Below are 18,606 nucleotides of genomic sequence, written 5' to 3' on the forward strand. Positions count from 1 at the left end.
ACAATGAAAGCAGTCCTACGCAGGAAATTTATAGTGATAACCTCACACATCAGGAAAATAGAACCAGCTCAAACAAACAACCTAATGTTGAACTTCAAACTTCTGGAAAAAGAACAAGTCAAACCCACAGCCCAAAGAAAGAAAGAAATTATAAAGAGCAGAAATTAATGCAATAGAGACTAAGAAAACAATACAAAGAATTGAAAGAAAAAGTTGGACCCTCTAAAGAATAAATAAAATTGATAAACCATTAGCCAACCTCATCAAAAAGAGGTAAGAACAAAAGACAAATTCAAGCATTTTAGGAATGAAAAGGAGGAACACAACAGATCCAACAGAAATCCAGGCAATCAGTACCTACTATGAGAGCCTATGTTGATGGAAAACACAGAAGAAATATGGGGAGAAGGACATGCTATAGTTACTCTTGCAATGTATTACCTCAGGCCTGACCAAGCCATATGATTGTTTGGTTCTGGAGGAAGTTTAGCCAAAGCATTGGTGGAAAGGAAATGATTGCAAAACCTGTGTCTCTGTGGAAAGCCGCAGGGTCAACACTAAATGCTGTGCTGAGATATGCCTGAAGGAATGATAACGTGATGGCTAACTAAGTCGTCTTATTTCTGGGGTAACTGAGTTGTACTGTCCTTGCTAAACCTGTTGATGTACTCCCATTTGCCCAGCTGCTTCCTTTGTTCTTTCTCAATAAAAGGTAACTTAAACAGTAATTGAGGCTTCAGTCGGAGAGGCTGCTAGCCCCCTGAACCCAGAATTATGCCTCTCTTGTTTTTCTTTTTTCTCTTGCTTTTCCTTTCATCCATGGCACCTTGTTCTTGGGACCTGTCAACCCTGACAGAAACGGATTATAGACTGACAGAAATAGACAGATTCCTAGACACAGTGAACTGCCAAAACTAAATCAAGAAGATATAAAAATTCCAAACAACCCAAATCAGCCAATGAACTTGAAAATGTAATTAAAAACTTACCAACAGAGAAAAGTCCAGGTCCTGACAGATTCACTGTTGAATTCTATAAGAAATTTAGAGAAGAACTAATTCCACTAATGCTGAAATTTTTTAAGGAAATTGAAAGAGAAGCAGTACTTCCAAAATCATTCCTGGAAGCAAGCATTAACCTGACTGCTAAACCAGAGAAGAACCCAATCAAAAAAGAAAACTACAGGCCAATCTGCCTAATGAACATACATGCAAAAACCCTCAGTAAGATACTGGCAAACAGAATGCAATGAATCATCAAAAAGACTATACATCATGACCAAGTAGGATTCATCCCATGGATGTAGGGATGTGTATCAACATACACAAATCAATACATGTAACACATCATACTAAGAGAACCAAAGACAAAAATCACATGATCATCTCAATAGATGAAGAAAAAGCATCTGACAAAGTTAAATACCCATTCATTAAAAAAACATAAGAAAATTGGAATATATGATCTTTATTTCAATCTTATAAAAGCTATCTATGAAAAAACAACAGCTAACACCATACTAAATGGCCAAAATCTAAAAGGTTTCACTCTAAAATCAGGAACAAGACAAGGATGTCCATTACCACCACTCCTATTCAATATAGTTCTGGAAACATTAGCCAGAGCAATTAGACAAGAAAAAGAAATAAAAAGGATAAAGATAGGAAAGGAAGAAGTTAAATTATCATTATTTGCAGATGACACAATACTTTACATAGAAGACCCAAAAAACTCGATTTAACATTCAAATTCAGTAGTGTAATGGGATACACAGTCAACACTCAAAATCAATAGCATTCCTGTACACAAGCAACAAACTCACACAGACAGAAATTAGGGAAAGCACACCCTTTACAGTAGCATCTAAAAAAATGAAATACTTAGGAATCAACCTAACAAAGGATGTAAAAGATCTGTACAGTGAAAATTACAGTACCCTAAAAAAGGAGATCAAAGAGGCTAACAGAAAATGGAAGATATCCCTTGCTCTTGAATAGGAAGAAACAACATAGATAGCGAAAATAGCCCTACTCCTAAAATTGCTATACAGATTTAATGCAATCCTAATCAAAATACCATTAGCATACTCATACATCTAGAGAAAACATTCTTAAAATTCATTTGGAATCAGAAGAGACCTAGAATAGGAAAAGCAATTCTGGGCAACAAAGGCAAGTCAGGGGGCATCACAATTATTCTTACAAAGCTACTGTGATAAATTCAGCATGGTATTGGCAACAAAGAAATAGGTCTGAGGATCAGTGGAACAGAATAGAAGATGCAGATGCAATCCCAAACACACTCGGCCACCTTATCTTTGACAAGGGAGCCAAACACATTCACTGGAAGAAAGGTAGTCTCTTTAATAATGGAGCTGGAAAAACTGGCTTTCCATATGCCAAAGACTAAAACTAGACCTATGTCTATCATCATGCACTAAAGTCAAAATGGATCAAAAATCTAAACATTAAAACAGAAACATTAAATTTACTGGAAGAGAAAATAGAAATCTTGAAGACACAGGTGTGGGCACAGACTTCATGAACAAAACCCAGACTGCAAGGGAAATACTACAAAGGATCAAAAGATAGGACCTTACCTTGCTAAAAAGCTTTTGCACAACAAAAGAAATCACCAACAGAGTGAAAAGACAACCCACAGAGTGGGAAAAATTATAGCCAGTTGTCCCTCAGACTTAGATCTAGAACATGTGAAGAATTTTAAAAAATCAGACTCCCACATTCAAAGACCCAATCCAAAAATGGGCATCTGAGATGAATACACACTTCTCAGATAAAGAAATACAAATGGCAAATACATGAAAAAATGTTCAACATCTTTGGTCATTTGAGAGATACAAATTAAAATAATACTGAGATTCCATCTCACTCCAGAAAGAATAGCTAACATCAAAAAATCAACAGATAACAAAGGCTAGAAGGGCTGTGGGGAAAAAGAAACCCTTTTCCACTGTTGGTGGAAGTGTAGACAGGTACAACCACTGTGGAAATCAATGTGGATATTCCTTAAAACACTAAGACAAGAGGTCCCATTCAACCCAGCAATTCCCCTTCTGGGTATCTTCCTAGAAGAATTAAATACATCATACCACAGCAATATATTTGTAGCAACCCAATTTGTAATAGCTAAATCTTGAAAACAACCCAAATGCCCACCAACTGAGGAACGGATAAAAAAGATGTGGGTTTTTTTATATAATGGAGTACTAAGCCATAAAGAAGGATAAACTTGAGACTTTTATAAGTAAATGGATACAATCTAGACCATATTCATAAGTGAAATAAATCAGACCCACATGTGTAAAATCACATTATCTCACTAGTGTAAGAAACTGAATCAGTAAATAACATCCAAAATGTCCAATAGGTATTGTGAATTGGGAATAAACTATTACAAAAAAAGACAAACTGTGATGGGGAAAGGGAAAAGGAAGGAAGGGAAAAAGGAAAAAAATGTATTTATACATGAGACAGTTAAGACAGTTACACAGCTAGTTTCTCTTAGTTCATTGAAAAGAAAGGTTTGCGCTAATATTGTTTGGACAAGATACCATGACTATATCTTCAACTCTGAATAACTACTATGAAGACAATATTATACAATGCATTAATTATTGTAATTCTCCTATTAACTTGTTTTGAAACTCTGTTTAAAAACAAAAAACAAACAACTGTCTAGCTGCACAATACTCCCTTTCCAAGCTTGTTCTACAAGCCAAGGTGGAAAGAAGGCGACACTCGGCATTCTTGTTTAGCTCTCAGACAAGACAATGCCATTGTCACATTGTATGTTTTTAGGGTCACATTTCTGTTGTTTGTTGTTGATTTCACTGCTTCAAATGGCCCCAAAACAGTGGTGAAGGCTGCACAGGACTGTGCTGTGCTTTCCAGCGAACACACGGTCACAGAAGATTCATCCCAGCCTCAGTATGAAGTGTTGCTCATGGCTTGAGGGTTAATGAATGAGTAATTCATACCAAACAAGGTGCTTCTACACAGATATACCCATAAAGCAAGGGAAGTGTTGATCAGCAGGTGAAAATGCTGTGACTAAAGGCTCACCGGAACCTAACCCAGAATTTCTCCCAAGAGCCAGATGTCAGAATTCATTATTTCAGCATTAACAGCAACTTTGTAGAGCATGAGTACTGCAAGTAATGAGAAGCAATTATACTTCTCTTTCCCTTGAGGGTAGGATCTACCTTAGTTGTCACTTTTTGGAGTAGTAAGTAGGCATTATTAGTTAAATCTTAAGAAAATTAGTAGGTTTACTGTCAATGCCATAACCTCAAAATTAGAGATCATGTAGTTTAACAAAGGCTGGATACTAAAAGTAATTTTTATAGCACTGACTTTATTTTATAGCTTCAAAGTGACCAACAATGATATCATCAGCATGCTTACCATTTTTGTTCTTCAGATTAGGGTCTGCTCCACTTTTTAGAAGCTTTAAGGCACACTGCTTATGAGCCCGGTAAGCTGCACAGTGCAAGGGTGTATTTCCTAACTGATCCACACAGTTAACATCAGGAGGATTGGGCCTGTTGAGCTGATAATTAAAAGAAATGCAATACAGAATTAAATATCAAGGACAGACTTCATCCTATGATACACAGGAAGGTATTTCAAGCAGAGCTAGGAGTACAGCTGGGCTTCTTGGCATTTGCCTATCTATGGCATCTTGCTCACTAAACCAGCTAACCCCGCCATTCCTGAACTTGTCCTCAGGTGCCACAGAACTGAGGCTGTGCCCAGGACCCACAATGCCCTGATGACAGACACAACACACTCTGCCAGCACTGCCCACCTACCCCCTGACAGTTAGATTTCACTAAGATCTGCTCACTCCTAGCAGGCTTGCATTTCACACCCCTGGCAGTGAGACTATAAATCGGGCTTCCATAAGCAGCCCGGAGAAGAGTTAAAAGCATAGATGTTAAATACGTAAATGTCAAAGTTATACTGAATTTGTTGCTCCCACCTTACTGCTTTAGAAACTTCTTTATATAGTCTCCATTTCACAAAATTTAAAAAATGTTTCAGAGGCACTATACTTAGAAACCAAAGAAGCCTTTTCAAATAAGCTGAAATAACTTTAAAGCAAATGGCAATGCCTCAGTCTTGAATTCAGAACAAATTTAGAGTTTCACGTTTAATGAGACAGTGCAGGAAATGGAACTGGGAAGTAGGTCTCTCAGGCAGAATAAAAAAGTGGGCAAAGCTTTCAGTCTGTTCTAACATGATATAAATACTCCAAAACACTGTCCCCTCTTTGTTCCTTTCTAGATGGACAGCATTCCTTTCAGAAATTATTGTTCCTCAAAATTAGAAAAACAGGGTCTTACATAATGTGTTTCAACTTTAATTTGGCTAATAAAAAAAAACTTTTAAAGTTGTCCTTACATAAACTATTTGCTATAAAAAAACTGGATTCTTATCCATCAGCTTTCAGTAAGGGATGAGGATATAAATCAAATTCAGGGGGAAAAACTTACTATTTAAATTACTATGTCCTGTTTAAAATAATATTATCTCAATGTTGTTAGATATTTAAGGACATTTGTCCTTTAGGATGATCTTGAAGTTTTTTGATTCCATGGTTCACTAAATTATGAACATAACATTAAGTAAAAATTTCCCGAAATATACAGAATTGATGCTTTTGGTTTGTCGTTTTACCAGAGCTGTGAGGTCTGCTGTTTTGCCTTCTCTTGCTGCTGCTAAGAGCAAGTCTTCAAGCTTTCTTTGCTGAGTCCTTTCTACAGCTGCAAAAGGAAAAAAAAAAAGTATTACTCTACCACTACTCAGGATCTTACAAGCTCATTAAAAAGACATATAAAAAATAAAGTGACCCAGTGAGAAAAATAAGAATGTTATGAACTGTAATTCAAGCACAAGCTTTGTTATTCACACTGCCTTCCACAGCCGACGAGTCTGATTTCCTCTGGACTGGAATGAAATTGAGTTTTCAATTCAGAGGGCTTTAGGTGTTTTATTCACAATAATACTCATCACAAATAATGTGCATTACTTTTCCATACAGAAATACTATTACATAATTGTCTCAGACACATAGGCAAACAGGACTCATATCTTCCAGAACCCTACAATGACAAAAGTAACAATAAGAATTAACATTGGAGCTGGCTATAGTGGTACACGCCTATAATCCCAGCACTCTGGGAGCTGAGGCAGGGTCACAAATTCAAGCACAGTCTGGGCAACTTAGTAAGACTCTGTCTCAAAATATAAGTAAACAGTGAGTTGGGGATGTAGCTCAATGCAAAGGCCCTAAGTTCATTCCCCAGTACCAAAAAAATTTTTAAAAAGAAATCATACTGGTAGTAATATGCACAAGTCATGTTAGACAACAATTTACTTACATACTTTCACATGAGAATATAAGATTCATTTTATTTAACAAATGCTGTAGCACTTACTATATGCCAAGTGCTATTCAAAAAACTTCTAAAATATTAACTCACCAGATCCTCATAAATATCCTGAAGTAGGTATTACTATCCTTATTTTACAGACAAAGAAACTAAGGCACCAAGACGTGAAGGGGCTTAGCCACCCACTGGAGGAGGTGGGACTGGAACTTTGGCAGGCTGCATCCAAACTCCATGCTCCCATCTCTAATGTTGCTTCTCAAATCATTTTCTGCAGGAAAGGAGCAACTGGCAATCTGATTTCAGAGTGGAACATGCCCATAGGGTCTCATTTCTGGTAGATCTGAATTCTGTTCTGGCTTATAGAAAAGAAATAATTTCACACAAAGGCTCAGGAACCCCATTTATCCTGGGCAAAGGCCACAAGGGAAGAAAATTCTCCTGGCAGTCTTCCTGCCCAAGTCAAATTATGAACAGGAAAGAGGTAGGGGAGCCTGGTGATTGGGAACACATGAACATTTACTAAGAGTTAATAATTATACTGGGCATGGTGATACATGCCTGTAATTCCAGCATTCAGGAGGCTGAGGTAGGAGGATCACCATGAGTTTGAGGCCAACCTGGGCTACATAGCGAGTTCAAAGCTAGCCAGAACTACATGGTGAGACCCTATCTCAAAAAGAAAGAAAAGCTAATAATTACTGTATGCTAACCCTTGTTCCAGTCAAAGTGCCAACATCTTAGGTAAATGACAGGGAACACACACAGTAAACAGGACTAGTTGAGAAACAACCTCCATTATTAGGTATCATCATCTTCCAATCTCACATTTTCCATTCCACACCCAAACTCCCCACATCCATGCAAGCTCTCAGTGTTTTCTCTGGTTTCCGGCAGTCACTGCACTGCGTTTTTTAGTTTTTCCTCTCACTAATTCTACGGCACTGAGCTGTGAGCTCTTCGAGACTGGTGGCATCCCTGCCCCTCTTGTACATACTCTACTGCTGCACGTAGTGAGCTGAGCAGTCATTTTCCCCCTCAGTCTATGGGTTCCACATCTGTGGAACAGACTGAAAGTGTTTTTTTAAATCTGTGTGTACACATGTACACATTTTTTTTGACATTATTTCCTAAACAATACAGTGTAACAACTACTTACATAGTATTCCCATTGTATGAGGTATAATAAATGATCTAGAAATAAACTACACAGGAGGATGTTCTTCTATTATATACAAATATATTTTATATAATGAACTTGAGCATTTGTGGATTTTGGTATGCAATCATGTCCCAGAACCAATTCTCTACAGATACTAAGTAATAGCTAAACTTATGATTATGTAATAAAACATCCTTGTTTTAAAGAAAAATATACCAAAGTATTTAGGGGTAAAGTTAACAAAGTTCTGTCAAATGCTCCACCAGAAAAAAAAAGTAAATAACACAAATATAAAGGATAAACTAGATGTGACAGAATGTTAGTAAGTGGTGCATCTAGGTGAAAATGTTCACTGTTTTTTTTTGGTTTTTTTTTTTCCGGTACTGGGAATCGAACTCACGACCTCACGCTTGCCAGGCAGGCACTGTGCCGCTGAGCTAAATCCGCAGCCCCAGTTCACTATATTTTCTTCTTTTTGGTGGTACCAGGTATTGAACCCAGAGAATACTGAGCTATATCCCACTCCTATTTTAATTTTAAGACAGGGTCTTGCTAAGTTGTCCAGGCTGGCCTAGAACTTAGAATCTTCCTGCCTTAACTTCCGAAGTAACTGGAATTACAGGCATGCATCACCACAAAGCCTGTATTACTCTTGAAGTATCTCCACAGATTGGACATTTTTCAAAATAAAAGAGAAAGATAGTATTTTTCTCCAGTCTCTGACAAGCAGTAGTCTACCCTCTCCTCAAATACTTCTAGTCACGGAAAACTCACTACACCCTTCAAGGCAAGCTACAACATTTATAACAATATGTTGGACCCAAAGACAAACTGCCTAGGACTCCATCAATTGTGCCATTGACTTACTGTGGTTCTGCCACAAAAAAGATCATCCCTCTGTCAAACAGCAGTTCTTCTGATATTCAAGTATTCATTGTGCCTCCCTATGTTTGTCTCTCTGAGGGAAAGCATTTCCTACCTCTTTGTGCATTATTCTATGATATGGTTTCTGATCTATCTAGGGTCTTAGTGGGTTGCTCAATATACTTCCTCTAGTTCCCTAATGACCATTCACTGCTCCACTCCACGAGTGGTACTACATCTAGCTAAGGTGATCTCATTGGAACAGAATCATTATTTCTTGTCATTATTTGCTAAATAATACAGTATAACAGCTGTAAATGGTCAAATGATTCTCTACTTCTATTTCCCAGGCTTGAACTGCATGACCTGACAAAACATATTAACTGGAAAGTCAACTAAGCCCTTGCCTTTGGACAGTTTGGGTTTGGAAAAGCCTTAGAGCATTCTTTACAATTCTCCTTATTAAATGTCAGCTTGTCAGACTAACCTAACATTGCAGTATGTCAAGACAAGTTCAGTTCTGGGTTTTCATCTTGATACATTAAAATGAGAGGACAGGATCAAAGACAGTCGCCTCATCCTCTCAGTTAGATGGCACGTACTGAAGGGCAGGGACCACATGTAATATATTATTCACGTCCCAAAAATCATGACACAGTGCCTGATAAAAGATGTTGTGTCGTGATGTGCTTTTTTTGTTGACAATTAGTTCACTTTAAATGCAGGAGCAAGAGAAGACACTGATCTGAAGATGTCTGACAGGCAGAAGTTAGTCTGTAACTACAGAATGAGCAAGAGGAGTTCAATTCTCAAGCTCAGTTGGCAAACAGTAGTAAAAAAAGCAGGATCTTAGTTTTTATAGAGAGAAAGATACCAATAATTACAACCAAGAAATCAAAACCCTTTAAATACAAAATTGCATTGCCCATCTCTTAATTTCACAGAAAAGAAAAACAGGACATTAGAAACTAAAATTCTAATTATATCTATTTATAAAGTAGAAATTGAGGCTCTTTTTTGCTCTAATTAGAAATATTACCAAAAAATAATTTTAGCAAAGCCCTGGCCAGTCAGAGAAAAATACTATTGCACAAGGATTTCCCAGTGTAAGTATGGAAATGTTTTTGTTTCAAAGTATGTTAGAGAAATCCCTCTGAGTTAGTGCAGACTAATAGGTCTTAAATGCAATTTAATCTCTGATGTTTGTAACAATGAAGCTGATCCACCAAGAAATTACTGTTGTCTGTTATATTACAATGAAGTCCTCAGGAAGAGGGGCCAACTAGAGCCAGCTCTCTAGTACCATAGGAAACCCAGCAGCTACAAGCTTCTCTGTCCTGCACATCTATATCCCTTTAAAATCAAGCTTTATCATCTTATTGGCCATATTCTCTCATGTTTCTATCTTTCTGCCTTTTTTTTTTCTTTTGACAAATGTAAAAACTACAGATGAAGAAACTCTCATACAGATATATATTTAGCCCAAACAATTATTCTGCAATGACCTTATCAGAAGAGTATACTGATAATGCTGTCATCTATTTTGATATTTCAGAAGCCTTTTTACTCATATTTTAGACCTTGGCTGTCAAGTAAATTTATGTTAACATCCATAATATTTACCTTCAAGCATGTTCCTGATTTCTTTATCATGAGTGGCTTCTTTTGCTGTCTGTCCACTCCCATTTACCACTGTAGTGTCAGCATTATATTCTAAGAGAAGCATTACCAACTCCTAAATAAAAAGAAAAAAATTTAGCTATTATTAAGCTAAGACTTTATTATGACTATAGAGTTTCTATAATGGAAAAAAGTCCTAAGAATCTATAGCACATCAGTTATTCTACAGTAAGTGTTCGATCCATTTTGATAACCAATAACTGCCCAAACAATTGTTAATTCACAATATACAGGCTTAGTTTGCCGAAAAGAAAGTTTTCTGTTATCTGTTTCTTTTTTGTAAGAATCTTTTTGGTTTATGTCTTATACTCTGAGTAACTACTTTGAAGATAATGATACACAGTATAATAACTTTTATTTTCATATTATTTGGGTATGGAATGTTTTATTTTTTCCATAAATTTCATAATTAAAAACAACCACACAGCCAACTTCTGTAATTATTTTTAAGTAAATCATTTGATTGTCTTACTAAAAGCATATGGTCAAACCAAATGTGCAAGTAAACAAATCCACTATTTAAATTAGAGCATGCTATATATCGACTTAACTGCATTCCTCAATGGCCTATTGACAAAAATAATTTCCCTAATAGACTTACAGTTTTTCAAACTTTGATACTCACAGAAAATACAGCAGTATTTTCTGAAGCGATAGAGACAGAAGGGATACACCACAACTGAAGGAGGAGTACATATGAAGCAACCTCCTAGAGTCAATATTGAACAATGGAGAATATGATTCATGTTTATTCCTAACTGGTTTTTTAGGAATTTCAAATCTGTAATGTACAATTGGAATTGTACACTGGAATTTCAAATTTGTAAGTCCAGGATCACTAAGTCAGTTATACAACTTAAAACGGCAGAAATGGAGAAGACAGCAGACAATATTATAAATCTGATTTTTCATTTTTCTGGATGCACAGCCCCGAGTTAAGGGCTGCTGGCAAGACCTATTATTTGGCCCCATGCCAACTTCCACGCTGCCGCTGCTGGTAACATTAAGAAGTAGCATCCTTTCATGTTGTTCTAGGAGTTTCCTCTTTCCTCTGGGTCATAAAATTTCCTACATTGTTTTATTTTTATGGTTAAAGAAATACTCAGATAACAGGAAAAGAACACAAGAAAAAGGAAATAATATACTCATTCTCCTAGTCACTAATGACCACCATCAACGTTTTGGTGGATTTCTTTCAAATCATTTTCCTACACATAAGTTTCAGATTTTCTTAAACATAATTTACTTATCACAGACAGTTGTTTTGTTATATGCCTTTCACCTAATATATATCTTTCAGTATATTATATAGTTTGCAAACACTGTTCACGGCTATGATGATATAAAATGTACTACCATATTTTGAAAATAGGGAAATAGTTAAAAAGTTTCACAATATTTTAATGAAGTGAACTCTTACAAAATGCTTTAGCATTTCCTATCATTTTAAAGATAACAGTTTGGAAGACTTATTTTTAAACATCACATAAATAGTTCATAAAAGTAGAACAATCCACAGAATGGTAAAAACTATTTACAAATGATATCTGATAAGAGACTTGCATCTAGAATATATAAGGAATGTCTACTATTTGCCAAAAAAAAGACAAACAATGCAATGTTAAAATGTGCAAAGGTAACAAAGAACAATCTGAAATGGAATCACGTCTGAGGGCCCCCATGACTCTCACAGACCCTCCAAGAATGGCGCCAAGACACCTGTGCTTTTAGAAGCCCTCCAGGTGAGGCTGCAAGCTCCCAGAAAGGGGAAATTAGGTTGCACTGGTCTCTTACTCTGGGAATCAGAATCAGAAAATCAAAAGGCCCCTCAAGAGACTGGTGGCTGGATTTCTACCACACTAAACACCCAAAGCGACATGTCACTGCCTGTTCTAATATGTCAATGGCTAGAAGAGGCTTTAATTTATTTTACTTTCAGGAATGCTACAGCATAAAAACTCTCATTTTTAAAAAGTTACTTTTCTTTAAACCTAAACATGCTTTGCTCTGCCCAAATTAAAGACCATCCTGTTTTTATTAGCACTTCTATGGATACGAAATTTTATCAGGGTCTTGTGTTCTGGGGCTGGAATTCACATATTACCTGCCAGAGGCCATGGGTTCTCAGATCCATATTCTCAAAACCATAACGGGGGGCAGCGATCTGGGACTTTCAGCTAGTCCTGAGGAGTCCCTGGTCCTTGGAGTCCAACTGCACCCACTTCTCTCTCACGAGGAACTCCTTTCATCACCAAGTATGTTGTTTCCTTGTGAACTTCAAGCATCTCTCCACATTCCTTTTACTAATTATCCACGTAACATACATATGCACTTAACACGGTACAAAGGTTTACAGGGAAGAAATTCCTAAGTATTAAAATACTGAAGGGATTTTAAAAGAGAAAGCAGTGACAAAATCAAGGCTGAGCTAGGACACTGACTGGGGCACCCCTGTAAGGATAGACCTGAGCACAGAAAGCCAGGAAAATGAACAAGACATGCAGCAACTGAAGTTAAATGCAATGAGTACATTCCTAAGTATAGGCAGGAGGAAAGAGGATTTACAGTGAAAACAATTTCAAAAATCAACTCAAGTATTGCACAGGGTACAGGTATGGAGAAAGACGGATCCCATCATAGATGCCTGAAATTTCAGATACCTGAGGGTCAGTATGCAGCTGAACCAAGGTCCTGGCTACCTGCAGGGAAGTATGAAGTGAAATTACAGATTTCCAGATCACCCCCCAGGAAGGAAAGAAACAAAGTCAGATGAGTAGATGGGTTCATGGACTGTTTTTCCAGAGAAAAACAAAGAATGTTTACGAAGAAAAACACAAAGGGATTAAGTGTAAAGAACGATATCTTTTTAGTGGGGGAAAAAAAGTCAGGAGCCATGAAAGCATCCTGAGAAGCAGCAAGGCAAAGAGACTCTGCAGAGCCTTCTCTGAGAAAGTATCAGCTTCCTCAGAGGAAAATATGAAAACAGAAACCTTTACACTGAGTAAAACATTGATGACTTTTCCAAAATACTCCAGTCGCTGGTGGAGTCAAGATGCAGACTAGAAAGGGCACTATGGAAGTTGAAGAAGGGGGTGTCCACACATTTTAATGATTTTTTAAAAATCGGAGCTCAGACAAGCTCCTGCTCACAGAAGGCTTGCAGCCCACCCTGCAGCTGCATCTGCCACCCTCGCTCTTACGCCGCTGCTCCATGCACGGACTTCCACCACCTGCAATCTGTCTCTCCTCTGCTTCTGAAGAAGCGGTGTGATCCGTTTTATTCACTGCTGTACCCCTGCACCTGGCACAGTGGTTCATTATATCTGCAGATGTATCCCTAAATAAAGATTTTTGCTTAAAACATCACTGGCCAAGAGAGCATTTAGAACATCTGTCAAATAAGAAGTCAGTCTTGAGCGTGATATTATATTTTCATATTCATTTTTTAAGTGGGTGTCACACAGTAAGGTTAGGACTAATGTACAACTCAGGTTAAAGAAACTTTAACACAGCCATGAATCATGTCCCCAAATTACCCCAACTCCACTCTCCATTCAGTAAACCGTCAGTCACTCCCTTACTCTAGCACTGCTATCATCAACACACAAATCATCTCAGATGAAACTGCAAGTCCCCATACTCAGACTGCTTTTTAAACAACCTTGTAAGATATAATTCACATAGTGTAAGTTTCACCCCATTAAAAAGTGTACAATTCTGTGGCTTTTCATACACTCATAGTGTTGCATAATAATCATCACTATCTAATGTTAGGACTTCTTCATTACCCCAAAAAGAAAGCCAGTATCCATTTTTACTCCCTATTTCCCTTTTCCCCAAGCCCCTGGCAACCACTCATCTCCACCCAGTTTCTATGGATTTGCCTATTCTGGACGTTTCTACACATTTGCCTATTCTGGACATTTCTACAAAAGAATCATACAACAGGTGGCTTTTTGTGCTTGGTATTTTGGTGCAGCATGATCTCAAGGTTCATTTACGTTCTGGCATGTATCAGTACTTTGTTGCTGAATAATACTCTATTGTCCGGGTAGACTGCATCTTGTTTAACCATTCACTAACTGATGACCATTTCGGTTGTTTCTACTTTTTGGCTGCTACAAAGAATGTTGCTATGAACATTTCCATGTTTTTTAAAATGACCTTTTTTCCTAAGAAATTATGTTTTTAATCAATTCCATGTGAAAAGTTTTACTTTCTTTCCCCTAGTACAAGGGATTGAAGTCAGGGCTTCACATATGCTAGACAAGTGCCCTGTCACTGAGCTGCATCCCCAGCAAGAAAATGGGAAAAAAATTTAAACAGAAAAAATGATTCCGAAACCAAAGAACACAACTCGCCAGACTGAGGAGGCAGGAATGCTAAAACAGTCCCCAAGAAGCTCGCCCCTGATGTCCGCCCTGCATAATCCTCAAGACTGGGAACACAAAGGATTTTACTACTGCAGTCAGGTCATGTCACCTGGCTCATCTGCCTTTAATAAAGGAAGTCTGTCCTGGGCAGACAACTTACTCAAGCAAGACTTCAAAAGAAGGCAGACACTTCCTGACAAGGAATGGAATTGTGAGAGTCCACGGAGCTAAGACCTGCGAACGGGGTCTAGGTGCTGAGAACAATTCCCAGCCAACAGGAGTCCCTCGAACTGCAGGGAGGTCTGCCAGCAACCTAAGTGCGCCTCCAAGCAGCTCCTAAGCACCAGAAGAGAACACAGTCCAGCTGACACTTTGATTTGAGCCTCGTATAACCCTGAGCAGAGACTCCAGATATGCTGTGCACAGAATTCTGACCTCCTAAATAATAAATGAGTGTTGATTTAAGCCACTGAGTCTTAGTGGCAATTTATCACGCATCAATAGAAGACTAACAGATTTTAAAGTCTAAAGGTAAAGACGGTAAAATTTTAGAACTCACATGGCAAGGAAAGATCCTACTTAACTCCTAAAGTATTTTTAGTTCTGTACATGGTCACTTGAAGGTTACATTTCTCAATGATCCTTTAGCTAATATGGTCATGTCACTGTTCTGGATTGAGAAGCATCTTCTTAATACCTTCTAGACATATTTTCTAAGAGTCTTGCATATATCCTTTGTCCTTTTTTGCCTCTACTAGCATAATTCCAGGCACTAGAACACTCTTGAAATGGATGATATGATCAATGCTACACACAGTGGAGTAAGACAGGAATCCCAAGTATTTGCCACCTTCCCTAGCCTACCTATTGAACCTTGCTATGAGAGACTGTCTTGGTGTACATCACTGTTATTTTAGGTTACCTACACTGAAATACTGTGTGACTGAACAACAATCTCATGACACACCAAGGTCCAGAAATCATAGGAACCCTAGATTTCTCCACAACACTGAAAGCAGGTAACAGTGACACAATGACTTCAAAGTTCTCAGAGAAAATGACTCCTAACCCAGAAATCTGCATATTGCCAAACTACCACTCAAACGTGGAGGTAAGAAGTATGTTCAAACATATCAGTTCTCAAAATATTGATTTCTCAGGAATGGTCTTCAGAAAGCTCCTAAAGACTAGCCTAAAGGAAGGCAAGAGATCCAGAAAACAGGGAACCCTATTCAGGAGTGAAGAGAATTCCAAAAATGACTGGGAATGACAGCTCCAGAATGACAGCCATGAGCACAGCTCCTGAGGACAACGAGCCAGGTAAGGGAAAGAGGACACAGGGGGCCTGGAGAGCTACTTCAAGAAGTAATCATTACATGACATACAGGATTATGATGAAAGACAGTATAAAGAACTCCAGCAGTCTTACAAAGAGTTTAATGCTGATTATGTAATCGGAAAAAGAATTTATGAAGAAACCCCTGAAATCGACTCTAGAAAGAGTCATTCTTTATTTTATACACAAGGATTTAAAAAAAAAAAAGGATCCTGTGTGGCTCAAACTAAAAGCTACCATAGTCATAATAACACACTCAGTATTTAACCAAAATCTAGTTTTAGATTAAAAGAATGAGAACATGAAGTTTAAGCAGGAAGTAAGGCAGGGAAAATAAAGAACAAAATATTTATCTGCCAGCAATAAGCCAATAGAAAATGTAAGTTTAAAAAATAATCAGTATACTTATGGTGACATAAGTATATTATTTATAAACATTAAGGCTAAAAAATCCTGAAGTAACAGCTAAAAATATTAAAAAGTCATTGTCTCTAAGAAATTTGAACAGAGTGGGCAGCCACAGGGCAAGGGTCATCAGTTCACTGTAAACCTTGACATTATCTGGCATTTTAAAATGAACACATGCATGCCCAGAAGCTTTTCTTCTTACGAGAAAACTCATAAAGAAGTCTTAAAGATTCCTGGACATTGCTAAATATTAAATGATGCACATAAATCACAGGCACCTGGTAAACTATACATGTCACAATTAGTAATGTCTGTGAAGTTACCACAAGAAAAGCCTCTTTGCTAAGTTAACTGGGACTTAGATTTGGAAAACTAGAGAGTATTTGCCTCGCTCTAATAAGACAAAAACATGGAATCCACAGTACTATAAGCTCTTGAGACCAAGGGAGAACTGAAATCGGAACCAAGCAGCCTGAAACCTCGGAAAGCGCTCCAAAGCGAGCACCAGCTCACCTGTGGAAGGTCTGGGGGAATGAGGCAGGCCTGCCAGACAAGCAGATAAAAGAACTTGGTGAGAAAGGATGATCAAAGCACTACTTCTGTCCATGTCAATTACTCATTTGATTTTGCCTTAGGAAGCCACATCCTGTGAACCATTTCCGTAACTCTCGGTCCTCCCAAGCTGCCCCCCAACCTCCCAGCTCCTGTTAACTGCTTTGCCTGGCTTCTGATGGCCACGTGTCCTCTCCTGACCTCTACTGTTTCAGAAGCCCTTCTTCCCTGCCCACAGCGCTCAGGTTGGCAGGGCCACCTCACAGCAACTCCAGGCCACAGAGAGGAAACACGAGTAAGCGCCTCAGTGATATGGATGCCTTTTTTTACCCGCAATTTCCTCAGCTTTGGCAAATGATGTATCCCGTCTAGGCCCCTCTGTGGCACATCAGTACCTGGTATGTCTTCCGGTCTTACACACTGCCTCCAATCTGGCATGCTTGCTTCTCTACACCTGGTCTGCCACGGTGTGGGCATCTTGACATCTTAATGGGAATAACCACTTTTTCCACACAGCTAAGAATCACCCAGGTACAGCTCAGTTTGTACCCTCAAAAGAAATCGACGACAAACAGTTAGAAGTTGAGGGACCTTGGCCCAATGAAAGTCATGAACCCTAATCTAGCTTCTGGACTGGTTTCAATTTTGGACTTAGGGCTACTTACTGAAGGAGGAGCCAAATTCTAGAAGGAACATTTTGTAATACCAAAGCAAACCTCCCCATTCCCACACTGCTCCCAAAAGGACCGATGATCACTTATTTACTCAAGTAACTGTACACTGGGGAAAGGAGAACACCCAACATTTCCTTTTTTTTTTTTTTTCCCGGTACCAGGAATCAAACTCAGGACTTCGTGCTTGCTAGGCAGGCGCTGTGCCACTGAGCTAAATCCCCAGCCCCCCACCCAACATTTCATGGAGTGCTAGATACAAGGTCTGAAATTGACACCAACACCAAGTGACTAAAAGTGTCACCAAGCAAAACAATAAACAACATCTTATCCCAGGTCAAGCTCACAGTGCGTAACACACCTAGTGTCAACCCGCTCATCCCTGGCTGTAAAACTGGAATAGTCATTGTAGTTGTTGGCACAACCTTCACATTGCTTCCTTGATCTGTAGCCAAATGGAAGACCTTAAAACTACCCTCATCTAGCCAAGACAGATCAAAACCAATTATCTCATGGGAGGAAGAGTGGTAAAAATTAATGCCACCCCTTAAAATGTAAGAGAACGCAAGGCTGACACTTCCTATCATAATTCCATTTAATTCCCTGTCTGTCTCTGCAAACACCAGATAGAATGTAGAGGACAACAGAATACCTTCAAAAATACAACCAAATAGTATGGCCTCAATCACAGCCACTCTGCTAAATGTGAATCTTTGCCAGTGAAAGTTAGTGTACTACCTTAAGGACACAGCATACAGCAACTGACACAACAAATGTGTTCTTTTCTATCCCTATCAGGAAAAGCAAAGAGATCAAAGTTTGCATTCACATGGACAACAGCAAATGTTTACAGTTTTATCCGGGCACCCTACAAAATGCACCAGTTCACATTATGAATGACATCAAGCTATTAGAACCAGATGAGCAAGAAGAGGCTAGAATGTTAAAAGCCTTATTAAGACACACAGCCAAATAGGTGGGAGGCAAACCTTATGAAGAACTCCAGAGCTCTGCCACATAAGTCAATGTAAAAGTTCACTGGTCTGAGTAATGCCAGGACACAGGACGTTTCCTTAAAAGTAGAAAATAGCTGAGCACGGTGGCACACGCCTGTGACAGTAGCACTGTAGAGGCTGAGGAAGACTGAG

General features: G+C 38.4%; 1 protein-coding gene across 3 annotated transcripts in view; it reads right to left on the reverse strand.

Moving 5' to 3' along the window:
• The window catches only part of Osbpl1a (oxysterol binding protein-like 1A), a 188,574-nt gene that overhangs the window by 145,705 nt on the left and 24,263 nt on the right, over positions 1-18,606 (reverse strand). For all 3 annotated transcript variants that reach the window (XM_005372715.2, XM_005372716.2, XM_013504468.1), the window contains 3 exons: positions 10,062-10,173; positions 5,700-5,785; positions 4,425-4,569 (listed from right to left, as the gene is read on the reverse strand). In XM_005372715.2, coding sequence (XP_005372772.1) covers positions 4,425-4,569; positions 5,700-5,785; positions 10,062-10,173 — 343 coding nt within the window. The remainder of the gene's footprint in view (positions 1-4,424; positions 4,570-5,699; positions 5,786-10,061; positions 10,174-18,606) is intronic.

The sequence above is a fragment of the Chinchilla lanigera genome, unplaced genomic scaffold, assembly GCF_000276665.1.
Source record: "Chinchilla lanigera isolate Chin_1 unplaced genomic scaffold, ChiLan1.0 scaffold00001, whole genome shotgun sequence".
Lineage (NCBI taxonomy): Eukaryota > Metazoa > Chordata > Mammalia > Rodentia > Chinchillidae > Chinchilla > Chinchilla lanigera.